This window comes from Candoia aspera, chromosome 1 (genome assembly GCF_035149785.1).
Source record: "Candoia aspera isolate rCanAsp1 chromosome 1, rCanAsp1.hap2, whole genome shotgun sequence".
Classification (NCBI taxonomy): Eukaryota; Metazoa; Chordata; class Lepidosauria; order Squamata; family Boidae; genus Candoia; species Candoia aspera.
In genome coordinates this window covers 174,453,926-174,466,315 of record NC_086153.1, presented here as the reverse complement: position 1 = coordinate 174,466,315, position 12,390 = coordinate 174,453,926, and the positions used below count along the sequence as shown (strand labels likewise).

Below are 12,390 nucleotides of genomic sequence, written 5' to 3'. Positions count from 1 at the left end.
GCAAATAGGCAGGAGGTGCAGATAATGAAAGCAAGTGGCTGAAAAGAGGCAAAGAGAAGCAGCAGCTGCTATGATGCTTCAAGGAGATGAGGGACACTCTAGCCCTGCCCTCCTCTTGGAGTTGAGTATGTGTAATAAAAGAAGATGTTGCTGGAAGTGAGCAAAAGGGGTGTGTATGTGTGCAAATAATAAAAGGCTGACAAGAGACAAGAAAGGGGGGAAAACAGAGCTGTCATTTCAAGAAAGGCAGGATGAGTTGATTAGCCTGGCCTCCTCTTGTGTCCCTCCGACTGCAGAGACAGTTGTTTTCAGTGGAAAACTTCCTACAGTATATCAGTTGAGCTTCTCCATACAAATGAGGACTTCAGAAAACCAGGATCCTCAGCCCCATGCAGTTTCCCTGGATAGAGGGTCTCTCCACTGCAGATGCTCCCCCTCTATTCATGGAGGGGAATGGAAGGTCCTAAGCATGCTCACCCAGGAGAAAGGGCCACAAACTCAGTGGGACTTACTACTGAGTGAGCATGCACAGCAGCCCATGCTTACTTCCCTGAGCAGGGGAAGTAGTTAAGATGGTGATGTGGAAGCACTCTTTTATAGATAGTCCCCAACATATTTTATAAGTTGTATTTTTTATTCTTTTTCTCCTTTTATCTTGTCTTATCCTTGCTCTCTGACTGAGGGAATGATATTAAAGGCAAAACTGAAATACTTTGGCCACATAATGAGAAGACAGGACACCCTGGAGAAGATGCTGATGCTAGGGAGAGTGGAGGGCAAAAGGAAGAGGGGCCGACCAAGGGCAAGGTGGATGGATGATATTCTAGAGGTGACGGACTCGTCCCTGGGGGAGCTGGGGGTGTTGACGACCGACAGGAAGCTCTGGCGTGGGCTGGTCCATGAGGTCACGAAGAGTCGGAAGCGACTAAACGAATAAACAACAATTTTTCCATCTGCTGGACTAATTTCCATCTGCATTTTGGGTACTGATGGTGGAGATGAGTAACACGATAATACATACTGAGCATAAGAGCCACTGAATTCTTTGGGTCTTCATACCAAGTAAGCATGCTGTGCTTTATGCTTCATGATTCCAGATTTCTGCAGTCTTTTTCCCTATATGGGTATATGAGAGATAATAGTTCGCATGTGGGACAATACTTTGTGTGTCTGTATGTAGATGGGGAAGCAATCAGTTTTGTAAATGGGGTGCCTTATTTTACAGACAAATTTAATAGTAATTAATTCAATTAATATTAATTTTATATCATCGTCTTTCAAGTCAGTTTTGACTCCTGATGACTGTCTGGAAAAGTTCACGCAGCTTTCTTGGCAACATTTTTGGAAATGGCTTGCCCTTGCTTTCTTCTTCCTAAGGTGGAGAGAGAATGGCTCAAAGTCGCCCAACTGGCTTCTGTTCCTAAGGCAAGGCTAGAACTCACAGTCTCCCGGTTTCTAGTTGGGTGCCTTTAACCACTACACCAAACTGGCTCTCATTTTTTATTATCAGGTATTATAAAATAATAGAATACATATTAATTTTTCTTTGGAGCTCTACTTTTCTCTAGAAGTAGATTTAGTGACAGCGGACAAGTCTCCCAAGTGGTTTGAATCACAGCACCAAAATTTGGGGTGGGAAGATTTTTTTTTCCCCTAGGCTGAACATGGGGATGTTTATTTGCCAAAGGCATTCTGCTCCTATTTCCACACTTGTTTCAATGAACCTCAACATTTTCATGCTACTGAAAAGGAGGAATTTGCCAACAAATTTCAGTGGTGCGATATAGTACTAGAGGAGCTGCAAATGGGCAATTGGGCTGCATACAATCCACAAATGACTGCATTAAAGCTCCATGATCCCGAAGGGACAGTCTTATCTTATTCTTCATTCACCAGTTGTTTGTAGTCAGTTGCACCAGACCTTTTTGTAGAAAGGAATATTGTTCCATATAAAATAGCAAGGTGCGTTTTTATTTTTTGGGTGATCCTATATTAAATGGAAAAACCATGGTCCCCAAGGGAACAAGTGCACTTGTGGAAGTGACCCCTTTGGATAGGTGAATAAATGCGAAGTCCCCTTAGGTGCTCACTGATATGAAGGGCCCACAGCAGTGTGTCGGGCTTGCTTGTCCACCCTGATGATACCCCCACCCTAGCAACATTCCCAAATGGTAATTAAGGCCGAGTGGATGGAAATTCTTACCACCTCTTCAGACATTCATAAAGGAACTCTTGGAGAGGGACCTCTTCCAGCTTATACCCAGTTGCTGCCCTTTAAAAGCATGAGGCTGTGCTGGCATCCATTTCTTTTCCCTGTTCGTTCTAGTGCTTCAGGAGGACCTGCGTCTGTGGAGTTTCTGGTTGCATATCCTTGTTGCGCATGCAAGGGGTCATATTTGTTTATCACTAGGAGCAAGTGAATTGCCAGGAACCTGAAGCTAACAGATCCAAGTATCTCTGTCTTTGTACTCTTGCAATAACCAGTTGCTCAGTTTCAACAACTTCATTGGACAGACCATGCCTGCCAGGCTGACATGATCGTTACATTGCTTCTGGATTGCCAGTACTGATGGCAGAGATGTCGATGAAGATTCTCAGTCATCCCGGTGGAATCGCCTGTAGGCTGAGTCATGGCAACTGGATTTCTTTCTTTTCGGTTGAAACATTTCGCTGCTTGTCCAAGCAGCTTCTTCAGTCTGGGCAAAGCCACCCTGGAAGACATATATGGGGTCCCCTCACCAACCTTTGCCCAGACTGAAGAAGCTGCTTGGACAAGCAGCGAAACGTTTCTACCAGAAAGAAAGAAATCCAGTTGCCATGACTCAACCTACAGATGATGGCAGAGATCTAATTGATAAAATTATATACACTGAAGTGTGCCTCAGTTTTCCATTTGCTCTTTGGGATTATTAAATTTCCCATATTGTTAAATCTTCTGTGACCTGTAGGAATTCCTAAGGCTAGATTTTTTCTCATTTTTTTCCCTTACGGGGAATGTTCCCCACATGTTTTCTGAGTGGCTGGACGTGCAGCAGACATTTTGGATGAATCCCATGGGTCACTGACTTTCTGCCTTCCCTGTTGATCTGAGAGACATGTGTACCCTCCAAAGTACGGGTCACCATGGAGGCATGAACCAGGCTTCTGAACTCTGGGGCCTGCAGGAGTCAACAAAAACAATAAAAGCCGAGAATAAAATTCATTAGGACCTCCTTGGAGGTAACCGGTTTTGCAAAGTGAAAAAGCAGTATTGTTTTCCTTATGCTTGGAAAGGGAAAACTAAGACACACACAAGTGAATTCTCAGTCTGTACATGTGTTGTTGAGTTGGTTTTTTTAGGAAAAGTAGCAACAAGTAAGGCATTGTATAAGGTCAAGTGAAGGTGAGCTGGCTCAGAATTAAAGTATGTTTATACTTCTGTAGCTATACTCCTTTATCAGTCTTTCTCAGAAAAATAAAATGTGTATGAATCTCTCCCAACCCTTGCTCTGGTTTCCATGTACTGTAATTCAAGATATGAATGTTTTAAGTGTGATAGCAGGGGGCAGAACTATGTGTTACACTCACTTTATGATTGCATGCTATGGTGACATGCCCAGATTTGGACCGCTTTTTCCATGTCTTGATATTATCATGACTATTACGATATTATCATGTCCTCAACCCTTCCACATCACTGGCCACCATCAGTAAGAGAAAGAAAATGCACAACTTGAAAACAAATGACAATTAAAGATTTCATATATGAATAGAAGTCCATTTCAGCTTCGACATCATTTTGTGACATTCTTGGAAACAGCAGCTTAGTTTCTGTATTCACAACTATGCACAAAAAGGAATTATATTTCAATATAAACATTAGAGAAGGGAGTAAGTTCTCTCTGGATTTTAGCCCTGTTGTGGCTGTTGGAGGCGGCCTTGGAAAGATTTCAGACTTTAGGACTCTGGCAACAATTTTCATTTTTGCTTTTTAACAATCTTTTTAAAAATTCTATCCTCTAATTAGTACAGATATATATAAAAGTTAGAGTAGCATTTCCAGGGGGATGAAAGGGGTTTAACGTCCTCATTAATGCTTCATCTTTCTTCATGAGTAAGAGAAATAAGATTATGCAATTTTATTTCAAAAACACCCTAATTAAAATCCAATTTCCCTTTTTCTACAGTCTGCACTCAAGGCAGTCCATCAAAGTAACTTCTGTAAATCACATTCTTAACACAACAAACTGTAGATTTGTGTTAGCGACATTTTTGCTACTTCTCCTCTGGATTAGTCATGAGACTTCAATAAGGGCCATGATGTGCCTTCTAGAAAGGCATTTCTGTCTTATCAGGAATTCCAGGAACTGTGTGTACTTTTTCAGACCAGCCAAAATTCCTATAAAGTCATCTTCTTCTACAAAAAAAATGCTAAGAATATTGTCAGTCCAACAAAGTTAAGAGAACCCTATTTTCCTCAAGTTAGCCGAAGTAGCTACACTGCCATGTTTATCATTTTAAACATGATCATTCTGATTCTAGATATCCAGACTCTCAATATAATATGGATCAAGCCCTTCAAAAGGAGGATTACAAAGTCTATCCTGGGTATATTCCATCTAGGTTCAATGTATTTTCTTGCTTAGGTCATTCCATGAAAAAGTGAGTCAACATTTAATGCTTCATTCATATCGTTACAAGATCTCATAATCTTCCCTACCTGCTAAGGCTCTGGGGGTAGATGTTCCTCCAGCTTTGTGAACTAACCAGTCTAACCTAAAACCATGATAACCTACTTTTGTTACCAAGCACTTTTAAGGGAGATGTTCTGGCATGCCAAAATAATAACTTTAAAAAGAAGAAGCAAATGGCTGATTATTCTAGTTTTATCTGAAAATTGCACATTTCTGACCCTCATCTTATTTGCCTAGTATTTTGTGTCTATGCTATGCTCCAGACTTACCAAGCATTGTTTTACATGACGTGAAACATAATGTGTGTTTTTAGTTCCTGCTGGACTCATTTAAGCCCATAGGATAAATCACCAAACATAAGCCACACACAAACATTATCTTCCTTGAAATGAACCTACATTCTCCCACTGGAATGGCTCAGTGCAAATGTTTCCTGTTTAAAGTGGAAAGAGAAAGAGGAAGAATTCCAGGCCTTGGACTTTCTGGACTCTGGTACTCCCCAGAGATTTTTCACTTTGAAAACAGAACATTATAAAAGACAGGCCCTCCCTGTTTGGTATGAGGGACTCCAGACCAAGTGCTGAAGGCCTGGAGCCACTCTCAGAGATGCTGAAAGGACTCTGAACCAACAAGTGCTAAGGTAGCTACTGCTGCCGCTTGCACTACAGAACCACGTTTCAGAAGATTCTGTTCTCTTTTTATCACACAATTTGAGATGCTTTTTTTACGATTGAAAGTAACATTAGATCAAGAAGGAGCTATTGTGTGCATATGTTCTTTCTTTCCTTTATTTATCACCTTGAATTGAGTTGTGGGTTATCCAATAGCTTGCTTGTTTATTTATTTACTTGTTTGTTTGTCAAGATTAGATCCCTCTGCCCTAAGTTTGGATGTGCTAGCTATATCTAGTTTGCCAAAATGCCTAGTTCCCACCAGCAAGTAAACTGCAACTTTTGAACTAACTACAGTTTCTGGGTAATTTCTGACTGCATTGATTGACTGGTGGATTGTATCTCAGTTAAGGTTGTACATCTGTTGAGTTTTCTGAGTACATCACAAAGTTACTGGGCCAGTTTAAAAATAAAATATATATATAATTAATAAATAGCACAGAAAAATCGTAAAAAACAGGATTCTGCTCCAATATAATGCAGGCAGCCAAAATCCTAGGGATGACAACAGTATAAAAATGACTGAGAGAAGAATGTCAGCCTAGTATTGAAAAGACATGGATGACAAGCATGGTCCCCTGGGGAGAGCATTCCACATGACAGTAATCTAAGCTGGAGTTAGCTAAAACATGACTGACAAGGTCCATCTTTATCAAGATGGTTGTGGCTGACAAAGCAAAACAAACAAACAGGAAATATGCATTCCAACTGCACATCTAGCAAGAAAACCAGATCAAGGAACATTCTAAGCTAATCCTGAACTCCCAACAGAGCTCAATAGAAATGAGCTCTCATTCCAACAACTCTGTAGCCCAAAGCTCTAGATGACTTGAGCCAGTGTTTTTTTTTTCTCCAGATGGAACTCTGACAATACACTTGCATCAAGCATCAAGTAAAAGACCACAAGGGTCCTCTTGCACTATCTAGTGAGGTGACGGCAGCTCATTACGGTACCACCAAACTGCATCCCTTTAAGACTGTATAGAAAGTTACTAAACATGACAGTATTGAACTCAGAGGGCCAGGAGTATACTCAGGTTGGACTCGCAGTCTCTGTTTCATGAAAGTGGTACTCCGTAGAAATAATTATCAAGAGAAAGTGAACAGAAGTGCTCTCTCGCTCTCTCTCGCTCTCGCTCTCTCACACACACACACAAACACAATACTGTGATGTTGGGTCATTCAATTAAGAATAATAGTGGAAGATTCATAATAAACACAAGGATGCAATCATTCACACCTCTTATATTTAAGCTATGGGATTCAGTGCAACAAAATGTGGTGTACACCAACTTCATATGGTTTTAAAACTGGGTTAGAGAACACTTGTTACTGGTTGGTCTACAAGCAGAACAAATAATAGTTTAGATGAAACCATGGGAGATCAATAGCTGCTATCCACATTGGCAATCTATTAGCTCTAGGGTCTTCTGAGTATTGGATTTGGCCCCTTAGGCTTCATAGCCTTCATCCATGCAGCCTGCTTTAATTCCAGCTAGTTGAGGAACTGAGGTGGATAGACGGTAGATGCAGGATTTGTCCTGGTGGCTCTTTCCCCAGAAATGTTCTTGAGACATTTAATGTGCCTTCACCCGCAAACAGCTGCAAACTTTGAACAGGACAGATGCTTTTAAAGATGCCTCATGAAATACATAATGTTTGTTCTGGATAAAAAGTGAGCACCATGGATGCTGTATTACGAGATGTTACTGTTTCTATTATTATGTTGATTTTTAGTGTATTTTTTTACTTTTGAAAGCTGCTTCAGACTGAAGTGGCATAAAAGTCACTGTAGTAACATAAAATCATCACAAAATAATCTGAAACAAGGATAGGAATCTGAAGCCTTGGAGTAGCAGGTCACCATCAACCCCCCTTTCTTCATGTATGCACACACACATCTGGGCCATCTCCCATAATAATGACTGAACATCAGTGGCACTATTTCTTCCCACTTTGTAGTGGTAAGCACACAAAAACTGTAGGATAAGCCCTAAATCATACTTCAGAACTAACTAAATCCAAACTCCCTCCTTTCCTAGTCTAGGAAGAAACAGAAAATTCTGGCCCAACTTACAGTGTGTGTGTGTGTGTGTGTGTGTGTGTGTGCACGAGCATGCATGCTTGCATGTATACATATGTATGAGAAACAATGTGGTGCAGTGGTTAAAGTGCTGGACTAGGAGCAAGAAGACCCAGGTGCTGGTCTCTTTTAGGCAGGGAAGGTGGCTGGGTGATTTGGGACAATTGCTGTCTCTCCCTAGAAAGTCTAAAAACGTCTCTCTACCAAGCTGCACTGGACCAGCGTGGCAGATTATGGTCCATAATGTTCAGTGAAGACTCCTTCATCCTGCAGTCAATTGATTTGGGCTGATTATCTATCTATCTATCATCTATCTATCTATCTATCTATCATCATCTATCTATCCATCTATCTCATGCTCACTTTGCATCTTTGCCCCACTCACGGTGGCCACCTTGCCCCTCTAAAAAAATTCTTAAGTATAACATTCCCACTTTTGCTTAGGGTGAATTTGTGTTATGCTTTCTAAGCATCTCTGCTCCTAAGAAAAACTCTCCCTGGCTATCCTCCAGTGCTTCACTCTTTTCTTTGGCAAGCTGGATCAAATGTATGGAGCGTAATTGCATGAATTACATGAATTGCACAAATTTAGCAGAAGAATAGAACATTTGAAACACACGCACACAGTCTGAGATCCACGAAAGAGGAGAAAATATGACATGTAGAATCTGACAAACCTAGCACTAAGACACGAATTCTTTCAGTTTTTCAGTGTTGCAGTCAGCAAGTCAGTTCAGAGTTCTTTCTGTAACTGAAAAAATATTTCAGTTTGCAGGGAACAGTTCCTAATAGGTCAAACTTTTATGGTGTTGGTGCTGACATCTACATACAACACTTCTTTATTCCATGTAATATTTGTCCTGGCTTTAGGGAGAATCCATCTTTAATGTAAATCCTAGATTTGGAACAGAAAAACCTATAGAACGACCCCATCATCAGCCCTCCCCTGACATTTCATGGTGTGAGTTTGCATCTGATCCAGATCTTGTCAAATATAAATTAACACAAGCAAGTTGAGGAACATATACATGCTCATATACATGCACACAGCTTACATGGTTGCTACACACGGGCACACACACACACAGAATCAAATGTTATCGGCCCCTAGGTCACTGAACACAGATACTGTATCCTCGTATCATTAATATTTTTTATGGGAATGCCAGGCTTTCTAATTATGGGCCTTCAAGAGTTTTATGGACTGGCATGTTTGAGGCAACGACATAGGTAAATCAGCTTTGAGGTATGAATTGTATGTGAGCCTCATGGGTTGCTGGGATACAGACCAAACTCATCTGTTTATCTTCAGGCTAGACAAGACACAGTCAAACACACATTATTAAAAAGGTCTTGCTTTCAGTATTGCAAATGGATTATGAATCGCTTGCACTGTTTGATGAAGGAGCTGCAGTATGTGGGGGCTGGACTTTTCCACTGGCATCCTCAGTGTTTTACCAGGCCAGAGCTTAAAGTCTTTGTTATGTCAGACCTTTGTGGACTAGTTGCTAGTCAAAGTGGCATTTCTTGCCCCAAACAAATGGTACATTTTAGATTAAGGTGATGCAAGGCTTTTTACTGACAGCTTCCCCCTCCCCTTCTATTTCTCTTCCCAGGCATGGATCCGTAGAACCAATGGAATATTTAACAGGGCTACGGATAGCACAGAAAGAAAGAGATCTTCCTTATTGTCCTGCAAGCCAACCTGCAGTCCACCCCTCCAAAGGGAGCTACCTTCCTCCACCAGATGGCCCAAGAGCAACAGAGCTATGGTATTCTCAGTACTTCCCACCACAGCCAGTTATCCAGCACAAAGGACCTCTCCGCCAAGATGTACCACCATCCCCACCACAAGGCCACAGAGCTCCACCTTATAATGAAATGGGCAGAATAGGACACCGTCAAAGCACTCCTGATCAGTACCAATGCAGGTACCAAGATCCAAGGCAGAAGGACCCTGTGACTGCAGCTGTGTAATTGAAAGCTGAACTCTGGCTGATATTTGCGGTTGACATCATCTTACAGTTAGTCCCACTGAAGTAATTTCTGCACTCTCAGCCTGTAGCATCTTCTAGCGTCATCTACCCATTCTTTTGCCAACCTACCAGTAATAAGGACAGGCTTCATATTTCTTCAGCAATGGCTGGGTGATGCTATGAAGATGCTGTAAGTCACTCCAAGGAAAGTGCTCTTTAACGCTGGCCAGTCTATGGCCAGGATACGTACCCAGCTATATTGCAAACTCATACAAGTGGTACATGACCTTTAAGTATTGAAGAGTAAGAGAGGTTTTTTTTAAAAAAAAAAATGCTTAAACATACAGTAGATGATGGTAGATAAAGACTCAGCAGTATTTCTACACACACCACAAAGTGCCACTCAGGGCTATTTGCAATTACACAGGCACAAAAAAGACACCCAGATGGTCATGGGCGGGGGAGGAATGATTTCAAAAAAGGTATATAATCCATGCCACTGAGGGTGCAATCAGTATAGCAGGTCCTACTTTACTAGACTTCCTCTGAACTGAAGAACTGGGAGTATTCTGCAGTGTCACTGAGATGGGTTCCTTTCAAAGTGTGACCTGACACTTGTTATTGTCTTCATCTTGGTAATAGTGCATTCTCTCTCATCTTTGAATCCTTCATGAATACTCTTTTCAGCTGCTTGTAAGGATGCTTCAATTCTGATGCCAATTTTCTCGTCTTCTCTCTGTTTTCTAATAACAAGAGCAGATGGACAAATATAAAAGATGCCTAAGGAGTTCTTAGAACACCATACAGTGTTGCATTGTAAGAGGTTCTGGAAGGAAATACAAAAGGGCTCAGTATGTAGTTTCCTACCTCTGATTTCATGATGATTAGAAGATTTAGTTCATTTGTATGCCAGTATATAAATGTGTGTGGGTGTCTACATGTCTGGAGAGGGCTGATTCTCCATTGGTAATACCAGAACTGCCTGCTATATAGTTAATAACTGTGCCCTAGGATGGAATTATAAATTTGTGCTCTGTTGGTATTTTACTAGTACTGGTTTCCCCAGTTACAACTCCAAGTCAAAAAGGTTGCAAGATGGCTGTGGAAAATCATGTTTTTAGGAACTCATTTTTCCTAGACCACCATCCTTTCCTTGGCCCTATCAGAAAACAAGTTGTTGACAATGTTTAGGCTGCTGTTTGTAGTTTCTTTGTTTAAGTCACCCACGAAAAGCAGCTCTTCTGCTAAGCCTAGAAAGGTGGTTAAATGCCAAGCATTACAATGCTTGGGGCTGTGGGGGCAGTGGAGAATTCTAGGTTAAACAAGGAAGAAAAAGAGAAAGAAATAATAATAGTATAGTTATCAAGTGAGAGATTGACTGTAGTGTGGGTTCCACTGAGATGGAATCATGGCAGGAGTATCTGGGATGGGAGAAATGGGGCAGGAGTCAAAAAATCAAGATGGCAGCCACAACCACACAATCAAAGCTGCCATCTTGATGTTTTTGACCCTTCGCCCCATGGATGTCCTGAATCATAGTGTAGCTGTGATGAATGTGTCTAGAAGAAAAGAAGACTGCAGAAGGGAAATGACAAACTTTGCACATTTCTATGAAATGCAAAGGTAGTTTAAGTTCTCATGATTTTTGTGGTTTACCACTCAAGACTAATGAAACTTCTGAGACTTGCTTCAGTCTCTAATAGCTTCTCTAAAAAGTCTCTAATAGCTTCAGTGTGTTTTTTTAAAATTCCAAACTCTGACTGGGGAATCATTTTAAGTCTATGTTACAACCCTTTTCCTTCCAAGTGAAAGACCTTGGGCCTGGCCACTGAAAAGGATTGAAAAATCCTTGGGTTTTCTTTTGCTACGCAGCAAATTAACAAGATTCATTATAGAGGTCATCTTATAATTATTATATATTGCTCAGAGGGGTCATCAAGCAGGCAGAGCCATTTATCATTTAGCCTTTCTGAAATGGCTTCATTCTACCAGGTACCCTCAAGAGACTTGGCATGTAGAGAATTCATTATGTATACCGATTTGTGTGGCTATATTTTAGAGAGTCAGTTCCTCTAGCGCCCCTGAAAGAGTCAGCTGCTTGATGTGAATGCAGCCGATTTCTTATGCATTCATGTTCAGAAAACATGAGGTACTGTAATGCATTTTGAATCAAGGTTGGAGGTCACAGCCTTCCTCCAGAACTGTATGTTAAAAATATCAGGACATGGGGCTAAGTGGGAAGCCTCCAGTGAAGACAAATATCAAGTATGTTCATTTTAATAGGGAATGTCACCAAGAAGTGATTTTTTTCCCACCCGGCATGTTTGTATCTGTGTGTGTACACACCTGTGTGTGGGATTTCCCCCCTAAAATGCAGACCTTTATAGCCATGCAAAGGCCAATATCTATTTCCAGTGGATGAATTTAATTTCAACTGGCCCTGGATGATTAATCAAGAATTAACTGCAAGGAATTGCAAGACTACATTGATCCTTCCCTGGAAAAATCTATCTATATAAATGAACGAATCTTGCTCATGCCATTTTAAGCAAATAGCTAATTCTCCCCACCACCTCCATGTAATCATGTCTGAAATTGATGACTTGCCTACTTTTTGTTAAGCCAACATTTTCACATTTTGTTGAATATCCACAGTGAGTTGAACTACTACAGGGAGGAAGGAAAAAATGGCATATTGTGAACACCGGTATATACTTGCACATACATGTCATTTAGTCAGACAAGTTCTTTTTATATCAGACTTTATTTTTCTGGCTAATTTGTCATCCCATAATAGATGGATTTCCTCGATGTATGTAGCATATTATATACATAAAAATATGTTTTCCACTTTTCACCTTTGTGAATCATGTCAAGCATTTAGGATATTTATAGCTTATGTGCAAAAATGGAACACATCAAAACTCAGCTCTTCTCTACTCTGAACTGCCAATGCTTCAATTTCATAATCTCCTTGGTTTTAAAGA

The 12,390-nt window shown here is 40.8% G+C and overlaps 1 protein-coding gene across 1 annotated transcript in view; it reads left to right on the top strand.

Annotated features, from left to right (window-relative positions):
* Positions 1-10,072, top strand: part of PARD3B (par-3 family cell polarity regulator beta) — a 569,932-nt gene extending 559,860 nt beyond the window's left edge. Inside the window, exon 23 of the mRNA XM_063317964.1 lies at positions 9,044-10,072. Coding sequence (XP_063174034.1) covers positions 9,044-9,404 — 361 coding nt within the window. The 3' untranslated portion in view covers positions 9,405-10,072. The remainder of the gene's footprint in view (positions 1-9,043) is intronic.
* Positions 10,073-12,390: the final 2,318 nt, after the last annotated feature.